The 27,550-nt window shown below is 40.0% G+C and overlaps 1 protein-coding gene across 1 annotated transcript in view; it reads right to left on the bottom strand.

Moving 5' to 3' along the window:
• cyp20a1 (cytochrome P450, family 20, subfamily A, polypeptide 1) overlaps positions 1-27,550 on the bottom strand; it is a 42,294-nt gene continuing 14,744 nt past the window's right edge. The window contains exons 7-13 of the mRNA XM_043693143.2: positions 24,078-24,193; positions 23,174-23,228; positions 22,068-22,188; positions 16,315-16,426; positions 15,962-16,026; positions 13,520-13,609; positions 1-12,092 (exon numbers count right to left, since the gene is read on the bottom strand). Of these exons, the coding sequence (XP_043549078.2) occupies positions 11,942-12,092; positions 13,520-13,609; positions 15,962-16,026; positions 16,315-16,426; positions 22,068-22,188; positions 23,174-23,228; positions 24,078-24,193 (710 nt within the window). The 3' untranslated portion in view covers positions 1-11,941. The remainder of the gene's footprint in view (positions 12,093-13,519; positions 13,610-15,961; positions 16,027-16,314; positions 16,427-22,067; positions 22,189-23,173; positions 23,229-24,077; positions 24,194-27,550) is intronic.

The following is a 27,550-nucleotide window of genomic DNA, read 5'->3' as shown; positions in this document are numbered from 1 at the left end:
TCAGTGTACATTACTGAGGGGATGCAGGAAGCAGAGAGCTGTTGCAGAATTTAAAACAGCAGCTGCTTCTGTAGATAACAACAGGTTCCAGAGACAGAAATTGTAAATGGTGTATTTTGTTTTTTCTGTTTCAATGTACAGCTGTAGTGCTTTCTTCACAAGTTTGTATTTCCTTCAAATTGTCTCCATGTCTTCCACTTGTCACAACTTCCAGAATCATCATAATTGGATTGGTTTGAGGAGAGATTGCCTGCTCAGCACATGGCAGGAGATGGGTAGCCACTGTACTATGTTGGGAGAGGATTTTAGAACTCAGTCTCACTGGAAAAGAGGTTATGATGAGATACAACTTTGTTTTCATAGAATAGTCTAAAGGGATTGCATATTGTTAGAGCTGTTTCAACTTGGTTAAAGGAGTAGAGACAGAGGAAAGGGCCTGTTCTTGAGAGAGACTAAATTCAAAACCGCAGAGAAAATACTTAGTGATCATGGGTTCATTTTATGGAACAGACTTTCTTGGTAGCCAGTAGAAGCAATTGTTATTGAGTAATTCAATAGCAAAATAGATCATTTTTCTTTCAGAAAATATAATTGTGGGTTGTGGTATGACAGTAATTTGAGAGTTGGCCTGTAGTAAATGCAGCATGTTTGGTCCTTCTCCTCATGTCCATGTCTTTTGTAGATTTATTGATACAGATTAAATTATCATGTTTAATCAACAAATTCACTATCATTGAAACATACAGTCATCAGATAATTAGAAACCAATTAGATGGACCTTGTAGAGTCATTGCAGATGGATGAGATCATTCAGCCCATCAAATCTGACCTAGTTCTCTTTACAGCAATCCAGTCAGTGCCGCATCCAACTCTATTTTCACTATCCTATTAAATTTGTCTTCTTGAGTTATTAATTTTCCCAGTTCACCACATTCCAAAGCTATCATTTTAAGTCATTACCATTCAGTGCGTAATAAACATGGAAGGAGAGGTATCAGAGGCCTTCCATTAGGATCACTCCATGCATGGCCTCAAAGTACAGTTGCCAGCTAGATTGCAAAGTACATTGCAAGAGAAAACCATTAATCAACTATTCATAAACATACTTCACTAAAATTCATCAACTGCAAAAGTCTAGGCACATTAAATGTATTAAAACTTAACTGTTACTTACAACCAACACTGAGGATATGAAAGCTATTTTGCCACTGAAAGTTATCGCATTAGAGTTTGGTGATCTCAACATTCTAAATGTCGGGTATGACTCATCTTCCTATCTCACTTTATTGTGGTCTTGGTTTTGTGAGTAGCTTTCCTTCCATGATTTTCTTGGTTTGAGTGCTTATTGGCTCAACATATCATGGATTCAAAACAGCTCCACAACATAATCTCATGACAAAACATAAACTATTAGCTCACATGTATAGAAAATAAACATTTAGATATAACTCTGAGAATATGCAATCTGTCCAAGGCTATTTTATAGGACGTTCCAGTGTGACAGTCTAATATGGTTACAATTAACTGAGGGAGACAGAATTGTTGACAACATACATTTTTACATGCATGTTGTTATCTGGAGCTATGAATTGTAATGGTTGAGGCTCCAATGTTCTGTCCATCAATATAGAAACTATTATCAAGAATCCTGCTGTTACCATCTGCCATTGGTAAATGTTGGAAGGATGTTGGAAATCTGTTTGGCTACATCATGAACACGTTCCTTGGCCATCAGTTTTTGGATGGGATCAAACATGGAGGTTCTGGTCCAGAACTAAGACAATACCTACTACACCGCAAGACCTGCTGATAGATTCACATTAACCTAGCAGGAGTCAAATGCACCACTTTCGGAAGGATCGCAAAGATTTGAAGAAGGTATAGAAAAATGTACCAAATGGCTCCAGATACAAAGGATTAGTTACACAGATAGAATGGAGAGATGGTGGTTGCTCTCTTGAGAACAGAAGCTGCCAGGAGGAAATTTAACAAAGTTGTTCCAAAGGATGAATGACTTTAATGGTGCAAAATAAAGGGAAACTTTCCAATGGCTATAGGTCGAATAATTGGAGAGCAGAGATTTAAGGTGACTTGTGAAAGAACCAGAGGCAACATTAGTGAAAATTGTTCTAATGCCATTGTAAGACAGGATGTTAAACTCAGATTCAACAGTTGCCTTTGAAAAAAAAATTATATAAATATTTGAAGGAGAAAACCATTTGCAGGGATATAGGAAGACAGTAGAACTCATTTAATCAGTTTGAAGAGCCAACACAAATATAATGGACTGAATGGCCCCTTTGACGTCCTAGCCTATGATATGTTGATATTTTATGGGATCACCTACCATCTATACTTGCAGGTTTTAGTAATGATTATATTTTAACAATAGAGCTGGTAATTGAAAGCAATATTTGTGAATACTTCATGTAAAGTAGAGAAGTTAAATATTCTTCAATCTTAAATTCAAACAGTTCTCTTTTGTAGTATTTTGGGAAATAATATCCCGTGATGCAGATCTCACCTTGTTAGAATCATAATCCCATCTCAAGTCATTTGTTCTTGTATTCTTAAGTCTTATTTATAATTACACATTGTAGTCAGAAAAATGTAATACATAATACAGAAAGAAATTAAAACTCACCTCCCCTTCCCTAAAATATTATATCAAACTTCATCCAATGAATTTAAAAGATCCTCCAGCACTCCTTGTGATTTACTCCAAATTTGTATATTTGCCTTTAGTTCTCAATTGCTCTAATTTCAGTATTAACTCAAGGAAACCCAACAATCATCTATCATATTTCAAAATCTGTGTCCTCCTCTACTTCTATTTCAATCTATCAGATCAATACCAGTACAGAGGAACCTCAATTATCCGAATATCAATTATTTGAATTTCGGATTATTCGAAGAAGATCTCAAAGTCCCAATAGAAACATTACATTAAAGAGACATTTCCAACACTGATCGCGTCTTCTGTTTACAATGATTAAAAATGAACTCAACTCACTGAAATGCTGCCAAGAACAGTCCTGGACTTCGATGGGAGCCCAGGCACTGTCTTCAAATGACTGACCAATCGCCCACACTCTCTCTGTCTCTCCCTCACATTCCCTGGAGTTCTACACAGGGGTGTACCCTAAACCCCCCCCTTCCCTAGATAATCTCTCCAATATTGTCCTGTTCAGGACAGAATGGGAACTTGTCAAAAAAGCTGCAGTAAAATGGTGTGTGTGTGTGTGTGTGTGTGCGCGCTATTTTGTGACCCACCCCAACAAAGGCAGTCTTACTTTTGCCGTCCAGTCTGGCTGCCCGAAGAGGCAGACAGTGGGGCGGGGACGAGATTAGGGGGGCAGATGGTGGGTGGGGGCTCACACATGGTCTGCTGCTGCCTAGTCTCCTGAATGGGGAACAGACTTAGCAAGTACTCGCTGTGTCAATCCCATTGAACTGATTGGGGTTGGGGGTTGGGGGTTGGGGGTTGGGGGGGGGGGGGGGGGGGGGGGGGAGAACGGGGGACTTCAGCAATGCTGCAGGTCCCTTACACACAAGTGTCTCCTTGCTCAGAAACAAACCCTGAGTCAGACAAAGGGAGCAAGGCAGGCAGAGTGAGGAAAAAGGAAATTTCAGAAAATGCCGAGCCCCAGAGGGGAGGCATGGAACCAATTAACCGAATAATCAATTATCTGAACGAAACAGTGCCACCCATCTTATTCAGATATTCGAGGTTCCACTGTACATGTTTACTCGATCCTGATTGTTGCATTAACTTGCATATTAAGTTAATCTATTCATTTGCAGCATTTGCGACTGCTTTAATAGGAAAAGTATAAATCAGTCACGACATTATATAAACTTCTAAATCAACTTAATTATTCAATAGACTGGTGTCGTTGATGTAACTAAAAATTTGCATGACACCTGTTGGGATTAAGATCGAAGAATAGTTAACATTACTATTTTATATGAGATATTCACTTATACTATTTCAGTTTACTCTTCATTGTGCATTCTGCACATTATATACCTCACATGCAACACACCATACCTGTGGATGCACACACTGGTATCCAGAGATTACATCATACATAATATCAGATACAAACCATCAAAAGATATGATAGAGGGGGAGAGAATGGAAAGCCATGAGAAGCGTAGAGAGGTCTTCTGTTATAACCACTCCATGAATGACCCCAATGTAAGCAGTTGATTGCTAGGTTATAAAATACCTTCCAAGTGAAAGCCATTAATTACCTTTATAAATCAGCTTCACGAAAATTCATGAACTACAAAAATAACTTAATTGGCTGTAAAACACTTTGAGGTGCCTGGCAGTCATGACTAATCTTAACAAATGCAAAATTTTCTTTTTATAACTACTCCTTCTTGACCTACACAAGATTGTGCATTGATTCCTGTTCGATATTCTTTACTGGGTTGTCCACAATATCCCAGGTAATTTATGTTCCTTCTAAGTGCACTCATATGTCATTTTGTCCTGATCATTTCCATTTGTTATCATTAAATTTCTAATTACCCCACATGACCATCAAGAATGCTAATTGTAGATCCCTATAGATGGTGTAACATTTCTGTTTACACCTCATATGCTCAATAGTTTCCTTGTGTCTAATTAAATTACAGATCTGCATAAGGTTACCATTTCATCTTGGTCTTAAATCCTGCAAGAAGCATACAGTGCAATAAACTAAAAATCATTACCTCTTGAACCGAGATTAAAAGCTTGGATCAACGAGAAAGGCATTATCAATACAGCTACTTAGCTTTTTAACCCTTCCTGGATTACATTAAATATAATGCATGTCATAATCAGGTTTCCCCTCCCAATGCCTTGTGCAGTTTGTATTGTCAATTCTGAGAGGTCATAGAATTTTTAGCATACTAACATTACTATATGCCCCTGCTTTAGCTTCTTTTCAAACAAACAATTTCCAGGCTGAGTTGATTGACAGCAAAAAACAGAGTGCTGGCTAGTTGATTTTAGAGCTTGACCTCCTACCTTGTCAGAACTGTGCAAGGAGACCGATTGAATTAAAACTGAGTATTTGCAGGCTAAGTCTCACACCTTGTCCCAGTGTGACCTTTGATTATCTTTTTCAAATATCTGTGGAAATTTTGAACCTAAAACAAGATTTTAAGTACTTGATTTTTAAAACTTAGAAAAATACAATATCTTTACATTCATCACGGTTGCTCAGTAATCTCATATTAGCAAATGTTTAAGGAGACCTAAAAAATCTAACCATAAATTTTTCATGACTTTGGAGAATGGATGGGGTTTTGAGTATTCAAAGTTTTAAATAACCCCTTGGGAGATGGAGTCAGTCTCCTTAACTGGAGTTTCTGACACGAGATATATAAATTTAAAGCAAATAGATTTGAAAAGTCCAAAATGATTTTAAAACGTCATCCTCTGACAGTAACTTTGTAATTCTCCAAACTGTCTTTTACCATTTCTTAAATCTTAATGTATTAATTCTATGTTTAATATTTAATGTTATTAGAGCTTAATATTTCACCTATTACAAAGTCTGCAGAGATCTGGGTAGTCATATGTTTGATTTTTTTCCCCCAAGGAAGCATGCACAATTTCTCTTAAACATATGATTTAGACCTAGTAATCTTTCACTTCTTTTAATGCACGAGTTCAATTTTCAAACATCACCAATGAAAACACACCATTTTCCCTTGGATTCTAACCTTGCTAGTTTAAATGACAGCACAGCAGGTACACAGCATGATTAAATAATTCAAAGGATCCTAAAAATCGAAGAACTTGCATCCTTTGGAATTGAAAATCTGACAAAATCATCAACAACCATTGTACTGCTTTGATTGATTACATTATCACTGCTGCTACCCCTCAGTAACAGGATTCTGTTGGGGAAGACAGGATTTTAGTTGTTTATTTAAGCAAAAAAAAATGCTTCCCAGCCCTGTCTCAGGCAAGTAAAAGACACATCAATATTTCAGACAGGTATTTTTTTATGTGCAAAGCAGTACAATCCAATTAGAGTATGTTCCCCAAAATTATACAACAGTCAGATACAAGAACAGAAGCAGGCCATTCAGCCCATTGAGTCTGCTCTATCATTCAATGAAATTATAGCTGATCTGATCATCATTAGCTCAACTTTCCTGCCTTTTCTACATAACACTCAATTTCATTATGGATTAAAAATCTGTCAACTCAGTCTTGAATATACTTAACAACTAGTCTGTGGAGTATTCTATAGATTCACTATCTGCTGAAAGAATGTTCTCTTCTTCATATTAAAACTATCAGCATGGCTGCAGGATTATTCCCTCCCGTATTCAATACTTGCACAAGGGGAAACAGCTTCCTCTAAACTCCAACAAGTACAATCCCAAACTACTCAACCTCTCCTCATAAGCCAATCCATCCTGACTTGGGATTAGCCTAGTGAACCTTGTCTGGACTGATTCCAATGCCAGCATATTTCTCTTCATGTAAAGGTCCCAAACTTTCACAGCATTCCAGCTGTGGACTAATTGGTGTCTTGTATAGTTTTTCCAATTTCCCTATTTTTACATTACATTCCCTTTTAAATAAAGGCCAACATTCCAATTGCCTATTGGTTTTTGAGGTTTATGCATGAGACTCCCAAATCCCTGTTCACTGTAGCCTCCTGCAATCTTTTGCCATTTAAATAATATTCAGTTCCTCTTTTCTTCCTGCCAAAGTTCATAATGTCATATTTCCCCATATTCTATTCCTTTTGGCAAGTATTTGCCCACTTGCTTAACCTGTCTAAAACACACTGTATTCTGTCAGCCTTGCCATTTGCCTTCCCACCCATTTTTGTGTCACTGAAACTAGGCTGTAGCACAGTACTTCCTTCATTTAAGTCATTCATATGCATTATAAATAACTTTCTGATTCCTGTGGCATTCTACTGATTACAGGTTATCATCCTGAAAAGGAACCCCTCCACCCCTCTCCCCACCCCAATTCTCTGTCTTAAGTTATCCAAACCTTTATCTATGCTATTATATTGCCTCCAACATCATGAGCTCTTATCTTAAGTATCATAGAGGAAAGAGAGGAAAAAAAACCTTGCATTCATAGTGCATGTTTCATAACCTCAGGACATGCGTTATTTACCTCCCACCACATTTTAGGGTAACTTTTCTGGCATTGTAGTTGTGTCCCTGCCTCTGAGCCAGAAGCTCCAAGTTTCTGTCCCATTGGAGGACCTGAAGGCCAGTAAAGGTGTGTTTATACTGCAACCAAACAGGTTGAGTATCAATTTGCGAATCCTCCCACCACAAACCAATGGAAACTGGTATGTGTGAAAAAGATTCCTGGTCAACCAAGTGATGGGAAAGAATTTCAAAGCTTCTACATCACTACCTATTGCTCCAGAGAGTGCATGTTGGCACAGCAACTCTTGCGCTCTCGTGACCTGTAACACACTACTATGTTTTCAGCCTCATGAGAATGTTGGGCAAAGTCCGTGTCTTTATTCCAATTTGGAGTGGTAAAGGTTTGGATTATAGTCTTTTAGACTTCTAATTTCTCTCTCCAATATCTTTTTCTTACACTACATCACAGCTTGTGACTCTTGTGAAAACACTGATATTAACTTCTCAACCTACTGCTCAATTTCAATAGTTTTCTTACAATTGTTTCTGGTACTGTTCTAGGTGTTTGGTTAGTACATGACAGGTTGCAAACAATCCTTAATTAATTATTTTCTGTGTACACATTTGGGGAGGGGCAGCTGCATGAAGAGAGCACAGAGAACACGAGACCATAAGAAATTGGAGTAGAGTGGGCCAAATGGTCATTTGCTTATACTCTGCCTCCAATGGTGTATCAATCTCTGCCTTGCATGTAGACAATAACTGGGCATCTATAGCCCTTTACACAGGTATGGTTCAGAATTCCAATGATTCACAAGCCTTTCAGTGAATAAATGTCTCCATCACAGTCCTAAATAGCTGACCCTTTACTCTGATATTACACCCCCCATGTTTTACATTGCCCGGCCAGGGGAACCAATCTTTAAGCAGATAATCTGTCAAGCCCTCAATGTTGCACAAAATCATAGAATGGTTATTGCACCAAAAGAGGCTCTTTGACTCATCATTTCCGTGATTACTTTTATCAAGTGAATTCAGCTAAGCCTACTCCTTTGCTTTTCACAGTAGCCCTGCAAATATTTTTTTTCATTCAGGTGCCTATTGATTGATTAAACCTGTCTTCACTATCTCAAGCCGTACACACCAGATACTAACCTGTCAATGTGTAAAAAAAAAATTTCCTCATCTATTTATCATCTCATCAGCCACCTCTCTTTCACCCTGGGTCATCAGGTCCAGGGGACTTTTCAGTTATTGCTCTCATTAATTGCTCTTTGTTTCACTTAATTACTAATTAAGTGGGCGGCATGGTGGCACAATGGTTAGCACTGCTGCCTCACAGCGCCAGAGACCCGGGTTCAATTCCCGACTCAGGCGACTGACTGTGTGGAGTTTGCACATTCTCCCCGTGTCTGCGTGGGTTTCCTCCGGGTGCTCTGGTTTCCTCCCACAATCCAAAAATGTGCGGGTCAGGTGAATTGGCCATGCTAAATTGCCCGTAGTGTTAGGTTAAAGGGGTAAATGTAGGGGTATGGGTGGGTTGCGCTTCGGCGGGTCGGTGTGGACTTGTTGGGCCGAAGGGCCTGTTTCCACACTGTAAGTAATCTAATCTAATCTATCTAATATTGATAATAACAAGTTTCTCATTCTCATTAAACAAATGCTTCCCAAAATGGTGTTTGGAACACGAAAAGGTGCTACCACCTGAAATTCTGGGTGGATGTGCTCTAAGGCAGCAATGGCTCCTATGGAGCTCTAACAGACAGGCCCCACTTTCACAGGTAACCCCTCCCACTATCCCACAGTCCTTACTGAAGGATCACAATAACTTCAAGCTTTGAATTGTGCTCGCAGGGAGAAAAATATTCAGAAGTACTGCCTTAAACTCTCAGCTCCACACTATTTCCATTATGTTTTTTCCACTTTGTCTTCTACCATGAAGACCGGCACATTTTTGATGAACATATCTACCATTTCCTTATTCCCAATTATAATTGCTCCTCTTTATTCCTCTAAAGAACCCATGCTAATCTCTTCCTTTTTAACAGACTCATAGAAGTTCTAACAAACTTTTATAATATTCCTTGCTAGTTTGTTCTCATGATCTCTTTCCTCACCATCTATTTTTGGTTATCTGCTGTTTTCCAAACTTCTACAATCTTTAAATTACAACTGTTTTCAACAATATTATGTGCCTCTTCTTTTAATGTAATCCCATCTTTAACATATGAATTAACCACACATTAATTTTTCTTGTGTAAATGCAAGATAACATATAAATTGAAAGTAAAATATTTAAATGATCCTCTTGTGTACCCATCACAATATCTTTCATTCTAATTTCCGTATTTACTCGAGCTACCTCTCCCCACAAACAGCACCATAATTACCTTCATATAGGTTCAAAGCTCTAATTTTGGACTCCTCATCTATGCTCTCAAAAACAATATGAAATTCTGTTATAGTGTGATTTTATTTCCCCGGTGTACTCATTGCTTTGATAACACTGATTATCAGAAATGAATATAGTTTTAGTGAAAGGCATTTGGGGTGGCAGGGTGAGGGATGGAGAGAGAAACGGAGAGAAGAGAGGCAGAAGGACAAATGTTTGTCTGGTCAGGGAATTGATCAGGAAGCTAGGAAACTGGGTCTGAGCACCAATTCCAGGACATTAAAATTATTTAATTAATTAAGGCCTGTGTTGCATCAATAATACATTTCAGCATATTGACAAAAAACACATGCAGGTTTAACTAAGTGTTACATGCACTCATGACTCACATTGAGGTTATGGATGAATAATCTGTTAAGGAGCTCAGATTTCCAGATCCCTTCCAACTCACTCCTTTTTCTTAATTTACATTATTTTAAAGCTTTTGCCTCCATAACCCTTTGCCCAGTTTCAGTTCCAACCTCAATCCACATGCCCCACGCCTCGCTATTTATTTTGGTTTTAAAGTTAGACAGAAAAAATTGATTTCAGGGTTAGCAAGGCATAAAAAAGGAACTGAATCTCCAGCTGGAATGACAAAGTCAATTTATATACAAGCAGTGGGTGATCTGGTCTGCAAGCAGGCTGCACTTGACTTTTTCCTACACTTTCTTAACTCTTCCATATCCTTTCAATGTTAATTTTTTTTTAATGATCGAAGTAATCTAAATATAGAATTTATTAAAGTATAATGGAAATTACTTTGCATAAAACAGATTCCCTTAACTGTTCTCAATCACAAGCAAAGGGGATAGAAGCCATTGTCCCACCCTCTGAGACAGTATCTCCCACACATTCTTTGACAAGCACACAGTCTTTGCTAGGTTTAATCTATGGGAGATAGTACAGCCAAGATCAACCCTTTCTTCATTCACATAGAACATTACAGCACATACCTTTGTCTCTCGATGTTGCGCTGACCTGTGAAACCAATCTGAAGCCCATCTAACCTACACTATTCCATTATCATCCATATGTTTGTCCAATCATCATTTAAATGCCCTAAAGTTGGTGAGTCTACTACTGTTGCAGGCAATGCGTTCCATACCCCTACTACTCTGTAAAGAAAGTGCCTCTGGCATCTGTCCTATATCTATCACCCCTCAATTGAAAGCTATGCCCCTTGTGCTAGCCATCACCATCCGCGGAAAAAGGCTCTCACTGTCCAGTACTTTCTTGTGGGGTAATCTGTCAATTTTGGAGAAAAATCACTGGCTGAGTCATCCATGGCTGAGAATGACCTGGTGTTACACCCAAAGGGAGTATCACAACTTAAGAGCAAGGTCAAAGGATTAAATACTCTCCAAGCATGTACCAATATCATGAAATCGAAGCAGCAAACACAGGTGGATGTACACTGCATGGTGCTGTCCTTTCAGCAATTTTATTGATAAATGACAAGCACACAGCGTTTTCATGACAATTGATTTTGACTTCACTCATGGTAACTGGACCAAATCTCCAAAGAATTTTTAACAGAGAGGTTTCATTCCCCTTTCCTTTCCAAACCATGCTGATTAGCTGGCAAAGGAACACATTAGATTTTTCACTGAAAGCGTTCCGCAAGGTATTCAGATTCTGCTCTCAGCTGGAATCCAATGATTGACAGTAACTAGGAGTGGGAACCTGGCCTAATTATTCCGTTAGTTCATTCTGGGAAGGAGGGCAGCATGACCGAATACAGCTTGATCCTCTTCCCTGTCATGCTAGCCACAATCAGCTTGGCACCAACCTGACTCAACTGGGGGTGGTAAAACTCAAACTCTGAAAGTGAAAAGCTTGTTCCCAAGTCTCAACAGCAAACCCCACCAAAAGCCTTAATGACAGAACCATTATCCCAAAAATAGGTGTACACACTTATCCAACACTGTTCAATGCTATTATGATCACCATAATCTTGTCTCACTTTATCATCACTTTCATCTCTCATTTCCAAAAACAGTCAATTATTTGGCTGTACTTTTTCCCATTTTATCGAAGGGATGCTTGCGTCTCATGGTGTATCTAACTTGCGGATGTGCCTGGGATCCTCAAGAAAATCAAGAATATGCATCTGAAATTCCATATCATCACTAAAATGAGGCTATGGTTCAGCCCTAATAAAGGTTCTGCAGTGAAGGCTTGCTGTGATGAGAGGTTGTCACTTTAAGGTTGGTTCATATTTTCACAAGTAGGGAAGGAGCAGAATGGCACTCTCAGGAATCCTGTCGTCGAGAATGAAGGATACAGTGGCAGGTATGGATCTGAAAAGTCATTGCAAACCTCTTACTGACAGGGCTCCATCCAATAAACCCCACACTCAGCCCTGGTGAAGTCAGTCTAGCTTCGCTTGCTGACAGTAATCCAAGCCTCCTCTTTTGGGATGGTTACAAGGTCATACTTCATCTCCACCAACTGGTCTGCCACAGGATGCAAGCTCAGCTTCCTGATCAGTGTACTCAGCATGATTGTAGCCACAGTATAAGCGAACCTAACAGGAAGGGAGACACGGACAGTCTGAGATCAGGGATTACAACAACCATACAAAAACCACATAGCCCATGAGTTAATCATTTACTTGTCAAAACCTCTCCCAATTCAGATATCTGCCTTTTCTATTCCCTTGGTCAGAACATTACTGGTAACTGAGAGGGAACACAACCCATTCTTTGGGTTTCAATAAATACACTCTCGTTCTTCTAAACTTCGACATACATAGGCCCAACATTTGCAATCTTGAGATTGACATAAAATTCACACTTTAGGTCTTTCAGTCCAACCTGTCCATGCTAGTTCCACACAAGCTTCTCCCAACCTCCTACATCTCATTTCACCAGCTATTCCTTTTTCCATGTTGTGTTTATCCATCTTCACCATAAATGCATTTCTGCCATTCATCTCAATTGTTTCATGTGATGACTAGATGCTCTAGAAAATATTCATTAATTTGTGCCAACACAAATGTCGATCTTTTTGATTCTTTCTTAAACAGTTTTATTTCTGGGACTCTTACACTCAGCAAGCTGTAAGGTATTAGTCCAGAGGGATTAAAGAGGGTTCTAAAAAATCCATGAGAGCAGCAGAGTAACTGTCCATTGCCAGTGGGTAACAGAGCTTGGGTTTCTACGCCACTAGTCTACCTTTCAGCATCTCACAGGAGGAGACACTCTCCACCAGGAACCCAGCCAATGGACAGTGGCAGGCCTTTTGACCTTGGAGCATCACAGTCAAATCTAAATTCTCCCTTGGCAACTAATGATTGTTCCCATTCACATAACTCTAAAGTTGATGAGCAGGCTTTAAATATTTTAGGACCACAGCACCTGGACTTTCATATCCTCTCTCAAACACCATTATAAAAAAAGTTCCTACTGAAATAAATCTTGAAAACAGACTGTTCTCACACACAGAAGTCTGACAGGAAGCCTCGGGAGAATGAAACCACTTCCTCTTTCATAAGGAACTTGGACAAACTAGATTCATTTCTATTCTGAGGGGGATAAAATTTACAACTGAAACCTTTCCTTGGTGGAGCACCTCACTACTTTACGAAAGGAATAGCAATAGAGGATCATTCAGACTATTGAACCTGTCCTGCCATTCGACAGGACGATGACAATCTGATTATGGCCTAAAGTTCACTTGTCTGCCTCTTCTCTATAACCCTTGACTCCCCTGTCCATCAATGCCCATTTAACTCAGTCTTGAATACTCAGTCTTCAACAAGCCTACTTTTCTCAATTGGAGAAGAGAATTCCAATCCAAAGACAAATGATTCTTTGAGAAGAAATTCCTCCTTTGTTGTAAATGGGAGATCCCTTACTATTAAACTCTGGTAGAAAAGTCTAGTTTTCCCACAAGAGGATACATCCTCCCATCAATTACCTTGAAAAGCCCTTCAGAAGTATATTGTTTTACCTCAACTCTGGACATTCCTGGCTCCCGGAAAATCCCAGCAATGTAAATTGCTTCCTGGCAGCTTCATCGTTGAACCTTTCTGGATCAAACCTGCAAGATCAGGCGAGAACTGTCTTTGTTAAAACAGATCTCCAGACAGAATAGCTTTCAGCATGGTCACCCACTCTGCAATGTAAAACTGGTTATAGCTCAAATCCAGATTTGACTGCTCCTAAATATAATTTATTAATTGAAGGTGGAAAAGCAGATACATACTCTAACATGTGCATACACATAGCATTCTTTCATAAAACTGGAGTTGAACATGAAAGATGGCAGTGCAGTTTAGTATTGCATAAATGTATTCCACTGTATCTTCATCAGTGAAAAAACAGTGGAGGAGATGGAGGGAATTTGAAGAGGAAGTTAAGAAAAAGAACACCACATTTCAGGACAATGATAAATCTCAATGTAGAACAACAAAAAAGACATAGGTCACAAAACCAAGTTCTTTGAAAATCAGTAAGCAGGTGAATTACCAGAGTAGGCTGGATAATGGTACCCTTGTGCTCAAATGCGAGGGTCAACAAGAGATCATTAAACCCCTTGACCTTGCTCTACAATTCAGTTAGAGCATGTTTGATTTCTAGCTCATCCCTTTTATTGTTCTGTATCTTTTGATATCCTGACCCAGCAAAAATCTCTTACTGTCAATCTTGATAGTTCTAATTGTTCTGTTTTCCAGATTTCTACCAGTGCTTCCTGGTTTCATTTCTAAATAGCTGAGTTCTAATTTTACATCCCCTTGTTCATCAGCAAAGAAATTGGATTCTCTGTAACCATCCTATCAAATCCAACTCATAATTTTACCTAAGGCCAGGCATCATTCAGGACACCCCACATCGTCAAAATATCCATCTTAATGTTTGAGTCCAAAACTGAACACTATACCCAGAAGGCTTGACTCAACTGAAGCAGACCAGAACCCCCTTGGTAATCTGGCCCCCTTTATATCAAGGCTACGATTCTGTGACCTTTTCAATTACATTTTGTAGCAGTTCATGGCCTTTAAGGATTCGTGTATTTCGATCCCTAAATCTCTTTGCTCTTAGTCCCAAGTTTCTGAGCATTTTGAAAAGAATCAGATTTATCTTCCTTCGGTCCAAAATGAATATCCTCATGCTTAACAACAATGAATTCCATTTAGTAATAGCTTTGTCTGGTCCCTTAATCTAGGTCTCTTTACAACTTTCAATCTAACCTACACTACTTACTGTTCCTCCTCAATGAGCAAACATGATCAGGCAATTATCATTAATAAATATTAATAAATATGGTGAAAAGTTGTTGCTGCAGAACAAATTCTTAGGGAAGGCCACTTGTCACAACCTGCCAATGTGAATATCTCTTGTTTATTCTTTCTTCGTCTCTTATCTCCAAAACGATAGCCACTTGAGTTGGATATCTCCAATGCTGTGCACTCCAGATTTGCTAACAGCAGGAATTTTACTCTGGATCTCAACCCATGCTACCCCAGGTCTGGGAGTTTTTGATGGGGATGGTGAAAAAGGAACTTTACTATGTTTCTGATTGTGTGCTGTGTCTGCCCTGGGAGTGTTTGGTTGACAGTGTAGATGAGCTATTCACCTGGCTTGGTAGTATTTGATGGATTAGTTTACAACTGTGGGTTGCAGAACAAGCAATCGGGGTTGTGAATTCCCTTTTCCCTGAAGCAGCAATGATCGCTGCAGAAATAAACTCAAGACTGAATGAAACTCTTGCAACGGGCCACTTTGACAGAACTACATTGTGCTCTGCAGCAACACTCTAACTGGTTACTGCAAGATCTGATGGAGCCAATCTCCATATTGCTGCCGAGTTTTATTCAGCATTTACTGCTTGCCGAACACCTCCTGCCTTTCCAGAGGCCCAATTGTTGCTTCCCCTCCTGTTTATCACCTCTCCAGCTCTCTGCCTTGCATCCTGTCATCCCACTGCCCCTCTCCTCAGTCCTCATTTACAGCAAGGCTTTGTGAGAGAGAAGTGACAAATTGAAAGGGACAGTGGAAAGGAAAGGGTAAGCAGCAAGAGTGAGACAAACTATGATATCACGCAGAGAGGGAGGATTTCTCTCTTGGCTTCTGGGGATCGATTCGGGTTAAGGTAAGAACATTCAAAATGGGTTTGTGACTACCCTCTCACAACTATCACTTTTCCTGCTTTCACTCTGTAGTCACATCAATTTTAAAGCATTAAAATGAGGTCACAGCGGTCAAAAGCTTTGGAGGAATTGATGTAATGCAAGCTTTGTTCTGTTGCTAATCCATATGGTACCTGCCCTGGGACTAGCTGCTGATGACGTGGGAAGCTGTTGAATTCCCCGCTGTTACTAGCTGTCACCTTGTTTAGAACAAAGAATCACATAATAAAACATAACCTTAAAAAGTAGGAATTTGAAGATACCTGTAAGGCATGTGCCATGATGTGTCATCCTGAAGCACAACACCAAGGGCGTAAATGACCAGAGTCTGAGGAAGATAAAAAGAAAGTGTGAATAAAGAGTCAATGGATCAATTACTTCTTAAATGATTCATTTGAATGAAGTATCCACTAGTCTGCATGGATTGTGTACAAACAGACTTGATGACACTAGCTCATAAGAAAATAATCCATTTGTTAAGGGATGAGAAGAATAGTGTTGCCTGAAGTGTGCCTCAAGCTAGAGTTTGTACCTTTGACGAACAAGGAGAGATAATCAGCATATAAAAAACAAGAGGCTGCATGTGATAGCTGCAATTCCAATACTCCTGTCTTACCTCCTTTGGGATGATGTGATGGTTGACACTCCCTTCCAGCTCCTGAAGTCGCGCTGCAACAGGGGTGAGCTTCGCTGTTCGGACAGTCTCATTCAAAACCTGTTGGCAGTACCTATGGTTGGGGAGAACAAGATTATTTAATGTTCCCATCACCGCAGCGTAAAATTAGATGGGGTCTCAGGGACTGTTTTGCAGGAGGCACGTGATATTGCGTAGAAGCAACTTGTGGATCCTGAATAGAGGGACTACGGAAATCTGTCTACAGTGTATGAGCAGCAGCTGCTCACACTTTCCTGCTGCAAGCCTGAGTCATTAGCACGCAGCACCAAATGAAAAATGAAGACTTGTTTTGATATAGCTGCTTTCGTTATGTTTCATAGGCAATTAAATACTCTTTAAGATTAGTCACTGTTATAAAGAAGGAAACATAGCAGCCAATTTACACACAGCAAGATGCCACAAGCCACAATATGGGGGTGAACCGATCACCAATTCTTTGTGTCTTGTGTTATGGACCAGGCCAGGTCCCCTCAAAACATTTCCAGAAAGAGACCCAGTCCCTAACTTTGCTAGTTGTTTTAAGCAGGTGTAAAATGGATATTGCAGGAGAGACGCCACTGGTCAAACCACACAGTTTTAAACAAAACAGGATTTATTTATAAGATTACCGAATGGAACGCAAACAAAAGAGAACAGAATACTCAATGACTTAACCTATCCGAAACCCAACAGGTCATCCCAACTTAATGATGCTGTTCCAAATACTTAGACAAATCCCCATAAACACCCCTTGGCACAAAAGGTAAAATCAAACACAGGGTCTTACAGGAGAGAAATCAGATAGAGAGTCAGCCTGGGCCTGCTTCTTCGGGTCCAACAGCTTTTCAGCTGACTACTTTCAATGAATAGCCAGACTGCCAAAAACCAACTCAAACCAGAGAAAAGCTGAGCTGGGAGAACCAGCCACTCCCCTTTCATTGTAAAAGTGTTTTTTTAAAACTTAAAAGCCTTTTGCATGAGGCAGTATCTGTTAGCTATCATCAAATTGGCCCCAAAACCTTTCAAACCCAGATTTTTCGGAGTCTGTATCTTTTACAACCTATTGAAAAAAAACACCAAGGACACCAATACCTTGTTAAAGGAGCAGCAGCATCAGACCTCCTCCTTTAAAACAAAATGAACCATCGATATCCAAAGATGGCTTCATTTTAAAATCCCTTAATCTTAAAACTGTTAGTACTCTACAACACACATATATAGCACAGAGACAATAATCAGGCAAACATGCGCTACTACATTTTGTTTTGGTCTGTTTTACTCCTGCCACCAAACACCTCCATTTCCCACTCAAATCTTGACAATGCATTGGCAATCACGTTTTCTCATCCTGCCACATGCACAATTTTCAAATTGAATGGCTGTAACAAGTTCCATCTAAACAGTCTGGCATTTTTGCTCTTAAATTTCTCAACATACCTCAATGGGTTATGATCGGTGTACAGTATATGATTATATGGTAACATAAACATTGAAATGTTGTAAAGTCAACAACAAGCTCAAAGTCTCCTTCTCAACTGTCAAATAGTTCTGATGAACTTCAATTTCCTGAAGAAATATCCAATAGATCTTTCTATCTTCTCGTCAACTTCCTGTAACAGCACAGCACCAACATCCACATCAATTGCATCGATAGCCACCCCTTGAATGGCTTTGCATAATTAGGTGTGGCTAATACTGGGGCAGTCTTCAGGCTGTCAAACACCTTCTGACAGTCCGCTTTCCACTGAAACTTCTTGCCCTCCTTTAGCAAATCAGTGAGTGGAACAGCCACACTGCTAAAATTTGGTACAAAATTTGATAAAATCCACTCAATCCCAGAAACGATAGTGCTGCTCTTTTAGTCGATGGTATGGGAAACTCCCTAATTACTTTTGTTTTTGCCATCTGTCCACATCCAATAACATGGTCCAGGAAGGTGACTTGGGCTTTGGCAAATTTACTTTCAGCCAGGTTTATCACTAAGCCTGCCTTCCGAAGTTGATTGAGCAAGTCCAATAAATGCTGTAAATGTTCCTTCCATGAGTGACTAAAATTCACACAGTTGGGTAATCTCTACAATCCTTTCAGCTATGCTATTGCATAATGGGACAGCCATTGGAAATCTAGTGGACACATCCATTATTATTAACAAATATGGATTCCCAACTTTTGTCTTAGGTAGGGGTCCTACGCAATAAATTAATACTCTTGTAAAAGGTTCCTCAAATGAAGGAATAGGTATTATAAGTGCGGGTTTTATCACTGCCTGTGGCTTTCCAATTACCTGACATGCCTGGCAAAATTCAGCAACATCCTTCCCATTTTCTCATTAAGACTTCACTTTTAAGATAACAACATGCAGGGATGCATTCGGATTCTTTGTCTGTGTATGCCTTTTGATACAATTTTTCATCTTTCTGCTATAACTCAGTTAATTTATCTGAGCTACAGATGTCTGCTGTGTCACCTATCTGTTCCTAGCTTGTTTCAATCATCTGATCAAACAGGGTCTTTGCTAATTCCATTTCAACTTTCTGATTTGTACTCTTTGATCATCTAGTGACTTTGTGACCTTATTACCACACAGTCAGGAAAAGTCCCAGGATATGTGTCCTGTAACAGTTCAGTTGCCTGAGTTTCCGCTGGATTTTCAACTACAGCAGGCAGCACTCCTACCTGTGAACCAGCTAAGTCATTAGTAAGGACAAATTGTATTCCCGGAGCGGAGAGTTTGCCCAGTACTCCCAGCACAACTTGTCCACTCTTCACTGGACACTTTAACCACACTTTACATAATTGAGCGCCTCTTGTCTCACTGTGAATTCCCATTACTAGCATTTTTTCTGGCAATAGTCCTTCAGAGGTACATATCTTCTCATCTTCCAACATCCCAGATAGAGAGGATCCTGAATCCCTTAATATTGTAACTTCTTTATCTGCTGCTCCTGGCCTATGCCAGTAAACTTTACCTTTGGAGGTATGTGGTTTAAGAAGATTTGGCACTTCCTCCTTAACCAAGCTCCGGCCAGCTTGGACATTCTGGTGCAGTTTTCTAGCTTCCGCCATGCTTTCCATTATCACACCAACAAAAATCACTGGCGTATCCTGTTTTCCTATATCTGGCTTCCCAGTGCTTTTCCTAATCCACCAACACTGTGATTTCATTACCTTATTGTAGTGAAAACAACTTCTCTTTCCTCTCAAGGATTTCCACACCCTGTGATAAGTTAATCTTACGATCTTCACTGAGATCTACCTTTCCCTTTCCACGCGAAGACTTCTCTTTTCCCCAGTTTCTATCCTTCAGATAGGAATTGATTTTGGAATCCAACCTTTGATTTATGGACCAACTCATAATCATCAGGCATTTCCACTGCTAATTTTGCCGTTTTAACTCTCTACTTTTCCATATGTGTTCTCACTACTTCAGGAAGTGAATTTTTGAACTCAAGTCTAAGTGTCAATTTTTCCTAAAATTCAAAGTCCCTCTCCTTCATTTCTTTCCTCTGCTCTTGATGGTAATTCCTTGAATTTTGCCTCTAACTCAAGCTGCTTCATTTTCAAATGAATTTTAGCCATCTCTAAAGATTCTGATGGTGTTTCCAGCAAATTTAAATGCACAGCTATTGCTGTAATTATATCTCCTTTCCTCACTCAAAGAGGAAGCTCCAACTCCTGCTTCTCTGATAATTCCAGCAGCTTGGCTTTAATCACCTTTTGCAAAACTCACCAAGTCACTTCTTCCACCCCAAGAAAACTCTTGGTGACTGTAAGAGCCATTGTTATCCTAAGCATGGTTTAAACCAACTAAATTCAACACCCAGAACAAAAGACACTAACACCTTCCACTTGCTGGCTTCAAGTCTAACAACCCTAATCCCAATTTGGAACTGTAGAACAAATCCCGCAAACAGCCCCAATCTGTTAATAGGCCAGGCCAGATCCCCTCAAAACATTTCAGGAAAGTGGTCCAGTCCCTAACTTTACTAGTTGTTTTAAACAGGTGTCAACTGGATATTGCAGGAGAGATGCCACTGATCAAACCACATAGTTTCAAACAAAACAGAGTTTATTTACAAGACTACCGAATGGAACACAAACAAAAGAGAACAGAATACTGAATAACCTAACCTATCCGAAAATCCAACAGATCATCCCAACTTCATGATTCTGGTCCAAATACTTAGAACAATTGGATGTAGGTTTGCTCACTGAGCTTGAAGATTCATTTCCAGATATTTCGTCACCCTACAAGGTAACATCTTCAGTGGGCCTCAGGAGAAGCATTGCTGAAAATTCCTGCTTTCTATTTATAGGTTTGGGTTGGTGATGTTATTTCCTGTTCCTTTTCTCAGGGGATGGGGTCTAACTCAATGTGTTTGTTGATAGAGTTCCGGTTGGAATGCCATGCGTGTCTTTGTTTGGCTTGTCCGAGGATGGATGTGCTATCCCAGTCAAAGTGGTGTCCTTCCTCATCCGTACGTAAGGATACTAGTGAGAGAGGGTCATGTCTTTTTCTGGCTAGCTGGTGTTCATGTATCCTGGTGGCTAGTTTTTTTTGGACAAACAGGCAGAAAACAAGTTGTTTGAAGTTGTTTTTAACTATTATTCATTTGTGATTCATGGGCATCGCTGACTAGCATTTATTATCTGTCCTTAGCTGCCCTTGAGAAGGTGGCAGTGAGCTGCCTTCTTGAATCATTGCAGTCCATGTACTGTAGATTGACATACAGGGGAACTTGCAGTCGATGGTGCTCCCATGCATCTGCTGCCCATGGCCTTCTAGATGGTTGTGGTCCTAGGTTTAGCAGGTGAGTTACTCTCCACAGTATTCCTAGCCTGAGACCTGAATTTGTAGCCACTGTGTTTATATGGTGAGTCCAGTTGAGTTTCTGTCAATGGTAACACAAGCATTTCAATAGTGGGGTTGCAGTGATGACAATGGGTGGTGGTCAGATCATCGCTTATTGGAGATAGTCATTACCTGGCATTTGCTTGGTGCAAATGTTACTTGCCATTTGTCAGCCAAAGCCTGGATATTGTCCAGATCTTGTTGCATTTGAACATAGGCTGCTTCAGTATCCGAAGTGTCGTGAACATTGTGAATCATCAGCAAACATCCCCACTTCTGACATTATGAGGGAGGGAAGGTCATTGATAAAACAACTAAAGATGATTGGGCCTAGGACACTATCTTGAGGGGCACCTACAGAAATGTCCTGAAGCTGAGATGACTGACCTCTAACAACCACAATCAACTTCCTACGTGCCACATAAGACTCCAACTAGCAAAGATACACACTGATTCTGGTTTTGCTATAGCTCCTTAACGCCTCACTCAGTCAAATGCAGTTTTGATGTCAAGGGCTGTCCCTCTCACCTCACCTCACAAATTGAGCTCTTTTATCTATGTTTGAACCAAAGCTGTAGTGAAGTCAAAACTTGAATGACCCTGCGTATGCATAAAGAGGTCCTCCGCACCCACAATGCACCCCAAGTTCTGTTCAACTTTCTCAACACAGATGAGAGACTGAGTCAGGAAGTTTCTTAGTCTGTTTAGACTGATATTAAACTCGGCAGTATCTTTATCTCCAACTGGGCTCCAGGTTCAGGAACATGTCCCCATTACTTAAGATTTCCCACAATTATTAACATTTGTCTCTTCACAGCTGGTATATCACCTGAACCAGGCAACTGCAAAAATGATCCCTCACCTCAGTTCTTGCAGCTTATCAAAAGTGAGCGGGCTCCTTCCCAGAACCTTGGTTACCTCTTGGTAAAGTTTTTCCTGCACTGAACTTGACGTGGTCAAAAAGTACGTGGACCAAATGCACACTGGAAAAGAGAAATCATGATCAAATGTGATTATCTCAGATAGTGTTTATTTGCACAGCATTGGGGCTGAGAGAGGCTACCTGAGAAGTACACTGCTGAGATAGGACACCTACAGACACATGGCAGAAAGAGGGTAGCACTGTAGAACAGGGCTGGGAGAGGATAGCTACACAGCACTAAGGGGGCTGAGTGGTTATATGGACAGGCCTCAACTCCACAACTCTCTGTCTAAATGTTTTCATCTTTGAGACATACTTTGAATCCAATCTTTATATCCAGCTCTGGACACGTCTTTTGTTGTCTTCTTACATTGCTGTGTCAACCTTTGACCAACATATGATGATGCACGTAGTCAGATTGCAAGTGAACATCATGTGGGCAGTGTGTCAAAAATGAGAGAGAGAGAGAGTGTGTGTGTGTGTGTGTGTGTTTTTCTGTCTGTCTGTGAGGAGGGTGGGGGGTGTTAGAGAGAAGGAAAGGAAGTTGGGAGGGAAAACGGAGGAGCTTGGGGAAAGACAAGGAGGAAAGCACAGTTGGATCGGCTGATTGGATGGAGAAGGTACAGGAGTTCCAGGAATGGAGAAATGGAAGGAGGAGCTTAGAGTATGGGGAGGATTACAGCAGGTAGTTGGGACAGGGTTATGGAAACGAGTTCAGGAGCCAAGGTGAAATGGGGAAGCCAGGTGAAAAGAGGAGCTGAGTCAGGGAGGGTACAGAGTATCCTGTATAATGCAAACCAGAATTACTCAGGCTCCAATGCTAAGTAACAGTTTCCTCTAAGGGAGGGAGCATCATCAAGACTGACGGAGGGTAAAATATTACTGGGCTTATCTATGAGAGACGTTGTGGTATTACTTCATGTGAAGTACTTTGGAATAGTTACTACAATATTGGTGCTATATATGCAAATTGTGATTTTCCTACTTGCAAGTGGGGTCAGGTAAAATTGAATTTCACTGCTGTGTTTAGATGAAACTGTACTTACGATTTGCTGTGATCACACTTCCAGCCAGTGAAAAGATCATACTGTCCTCCAGAACCTGGCAAAATAATTAAAAGATCACACTAGAATTGTCACACAGAAACAAGGCTTGAGCTCGTAGAATTGACTCCACTGGTTCAGGAGCTGGGTGCAGCAACTAACAGAAAGTAGGCGGCACAGACAGCTAGTGGTGGTAGAACAGAAGTCTAAGGCTCTGCTGGTATGTCAATTTCTTCTGGATCACTCGGGAGATAAGCTTGAAATTTAGGCTGCAATGAAAATCACAGGATGCACGTCTGTGCCCATTACTTGCCCCACCAAAGGGAACGGACATTCAATGCTCCATACAACAAACAAACAATTGCAACAATGCATCATGTCAGTCATGGTATAACAACAACCACCTGTACCTTAAACGTCGTATGACATCTCAATATACATCATACATACTAACTTATCAAAGTTTAATATCAACCTCAAAAGTAGTTAATGGGACTGGTGACCAAAACCTTGATCATAGAGGCAGATCTTAAGAAAAATCTTAAAGGAGGAAAAAGAGGTAGACAAGTCAGACAACTCCAGCAACACCCTTTGAAGGAGCTGTCAGCCAATGGTGCGATTACAACTGGAGATGAGCAAGAGGCCAGAATCAGAGCAACACAATATCTCAGCTATAGGAGTGGGGAAAGTTACAGATAGAGAGGGATGAAGCCATGGAAGGATTCAAATACGAGGATGAGGGAAATCCTGGCCATAATTCTACATAAATCCTGCACTGCACCGCCCTCCTCCCCCTCAACACACACGCGACCAGCTGGAATAGCACAATCACAGGCTGCTGAGTTATATATACATTTACAGCCTAATCAGTTAGTCATACAATCTCAGTCTGCCCAGCCACCTGTACCTGCTTCTCAATGAGGTCACCCTGCAGCAAGGAGTCCATGAACACTTCGTGATTGTTGCTTTGTCCTTTGCGCTCTCTTGCCACTTTCTTCAGTGCAGCTTCCATTTCTCCCAGGGCTAGGACAGAAGAGTTTGAAAATAATTTGAAGGCATCCAAATCTGAACAGAAAACTTAGTCAACTTCTAATTTCAAGGTGCTGAATGAAAGTTAAATTAGAATGTAAGGAAAAGACGAGGAGGCAAAAGTTCATGAACTTACCTTCCATGCTAATATTGCCAATCTCTGTGGAGATCAAAGCCACCCATGATTATCAGTGTATCTTTCACATAAGTTGCCATTATTATCTCCTATACTCCATCCTGAGTTGTTACTGATAAGGAATCTATAATCTACTCCAAATGAGTTCTCCTTAACTTTTTCTTATCTCTACCTAAATGTATTCTACCTCCTGATATTTAGAACTAAGATCAAAGAGTCATAGTGATAGAGCATAGAAACAGACCCTTTGGTCTAACCATTCCACACTGACCATGTTCCCAAACTAAACTTGTCCGACCTGCCTGCGTTTGGTCCATATCTCTCCAAATCTTTCTTATTCATGGACTTATCCTTCTTTTAACGTATTAGTGCCATCCTTAATTAGCAGAGCAACTCTTTCACCATGTTCTAGCTTCCTGTTCTCCATACTGCTGTGAAATAGAAGTTGCACTATCATATGGCTGAAATACCAAAGGAATTTTGCAACTTGGAAAGATCAAGTGGTATGGTTCTGAAGAAGGGTCACTGGACCCAAAACATTAACTTCTATTTGTTTCCCTGCAGATACTGCCAGATCTGCTGAGATTTCCAGCAATTTCTGGTTTTGTTTCAAATTTCCAGATTCTGGTTTCTCATCAAATTGTCTTTTAAAGTGCTTTCCTGCAACAGTGACTACAATCATTGTGAATCATTTTAGTATATCTTGAGATCATGAAAGATAACATCTAAATCCAAGTTATTTCACTTAATCCATTTAAAATTACATGTCACGCTGCTGCCTTCAGTGTTTCTGTACTCCAGATCAAGTTTCCTTTATTTTGTAGCTGGTTCTCCAAAGATTGATATTTAGTCAAGGGAATTTAAGAGACTGACACCTGAAACAAATTGATTATGCTGAATCCTTTGTCTCCTGAAAACAGAAGATGGAAAGTGGATGTGGAACGAGTGTTTGAAGTTATGAAAGTATTACAGAATGCTTTATATTATTGCTTGGATGACTTAGATTTTGAAGAATTGTGAAAAATGGACCTACTTCAAACTCTGTGGACAGACTAAAAGTGGTTTCTTTTAAGAGGTAACTGAAAGCTCACTCCAGACAGTAGCAATTCATTTAATAAGGTTTCCTATAAATCACGTGACTGCTAGTTTTGCTATAGGTCTTCTGGGATTGTGACTGGATTGGAGAGATTCTGCGAATATCCGGTTGAATTAGAGGAGAGCCTACTATGAACAAGCTGACTTGAGAGAGAACCTATTAACAACAAGTTGCTAAGAATAAGCTAACCAGCTGAATGTTCTCATCTTTGAAAAGAAAACTCTCTTGTTGAGTTCAAGCTTAACCCTTTTGTTTTGAAAGAGTAGTTGAAGAAACATCCGAAGGCAGATTTCCTGGACGAGTTGATCAACAAAGAGATCTTAGAGTGCCGGTTCATAGTTCCTCAAAAGTGGAGTCGCAGGTAGATAGGCTAGTGAAGAAGGCATTTGGTATGCTTTCCTTTATTGGTCAGAGCATACATCATAGAGCATAGGAGTTGGGAGGTCATGTTGTGGTTATACAGGACATTGGTTAGGCCACTTTTGGATTATTGCGTGCAATTTTGGTCTCCCTCCTGTGCCTCTGTGCTTAAAGGTTTGTGAATCTTTGGAATTTTCTACCACAGAGCTGTGAATGTTCATTCATTGAGTATATTCAGATGTTGTGAAACTTCAAAGGGTTCAGAAAAGATTTACAAGGATGTTGCCAGTATTGGAAGATTTGAGCGAAAGGGAGAGGCTAAATAAGCTGGGGCTGATTTCCCTGGAGCAACGGATGCTGGAGGTGTGCCCTTATAGAGGTTTATAAAATCATGAGATGCATGGATAGAGTAAACAGACATGGTCTTTTCCATGGGATAGGGGAATCCAGAATTAGAGAGCATAGGTTTAGGATGAGAGGGGCAAGATTCAAAAGGGACCTAAGAGGCAACCTTTTCACACAGAGGTGCATGTATGGAATGAGTTGCCAGAGGAAATGATGGAGGCTGGTACAATTATAATGTTTAAAAGGCATGGGTATATGAATAGGAAGGGTTTAGCGGGATATGGGCGAAGTGCTGGCAAATGGGACTAGATTAATTTAGGATATCTTGACAGCATGGATGAGTTGGATAGAAGGGCCTCTTTCCATGCTGTACATCTCTATGACTCTATTTCAGAGACAACTGCGTATGATTAGTGACTTATCCAAAGGTGCCAGAATACCTCAAACAGATTCTGGACTATTCTACACTTTATCCTTTTGCCTTCAAGAAAACCTATTAGCCAATGTGGTTTTTTTTTCAGAAAGCCAATCTTTTTAGATAATAATTGTATCTTTAGTGAATAGCATTTCTTGTTTTCATAAGAAACTTCGTCGATTGATCTTATTGGTCAACACCTGATGTAGACAAGGTATTTAATTAATCTTCATGGTAACTGGAAAGGTAATTTTACATTTTAAACAAAATAAAGTAGTGCGACTGAAGTGACGGTATACTTCTCCAGTCTCAGTCATAAAATAATTTGAAGAAATTGGACATGAGTAAACAATCCTGCTGTGTACTGAAGCATAAGAAACCTGGGTTTCCTCATATAATACAAATGACAGAGAGTTAGCATGAGGGTACAGCTGGCAATTAGAAAATAAATGGTTCATTTGCCTTTTAATCCAAAGTGATTGGAGCTCAAAATAAAGAGGACTGACTGCAGCTGCACATGGTCTTGGTGAGACCACAACTGCAGTACAGTGTCGCCTGGTCTACTTACCTAAGCAACAAAATGCCTGCCCAGGAGGGACTGCAACAAAGATTCACTACACTGATTTTCAGAATGACAGGATTGTTCAAATTATGACAGATTGAGTGATATAGGCCCAGACCTTCTTTAAAGGTTAGAAAACTAAAAGATGATCAAATGAAAATGTAAACTTCTTAAGAGACTTGATGGTGTTTTTTTTCCAGATCATTCCTCGTATGGGGTTAGCATGGGGAAGGTCTGCATTTATTCTCACTCCCTACTGAGTTAATGATGAGTTACTTTGTTAACTACTGGGTGGCTTGCTGCTGGTCCAATTCAGAGTTAAGATTCAACCGCACAACTATGATTTGGAGTCACTAAGGCCAGGTGGTAAGGATGGCAGATCTCCTTCCCTAAAGAACTTGAGGAATTAGATGGGTTTTTACCACAACCAATAGTTT

The sequence above is a fragment of the Chiloscyllium plagiosum genome, unplaced genomic scaffold (assembly GCF_037043375.1).
Source record: "Chiloscyllium plagiosum isolate Xiang-an unplaced genomic scaffold, Cpla_swu_hap1 HiC_scaffold_7, whole genome shotgun sequence".
Classification (NCBI taxonomy): Eukaryota; Metazoa; Chordata; class Chondrichthyes; order Orectolobiformes; family Hemiscylliidae; genus Chiloscyllium; species Chiloscyllium plagiosum.
This window is presented reverse-complemented; position numbering and strand designations above follow the sequence as displayed.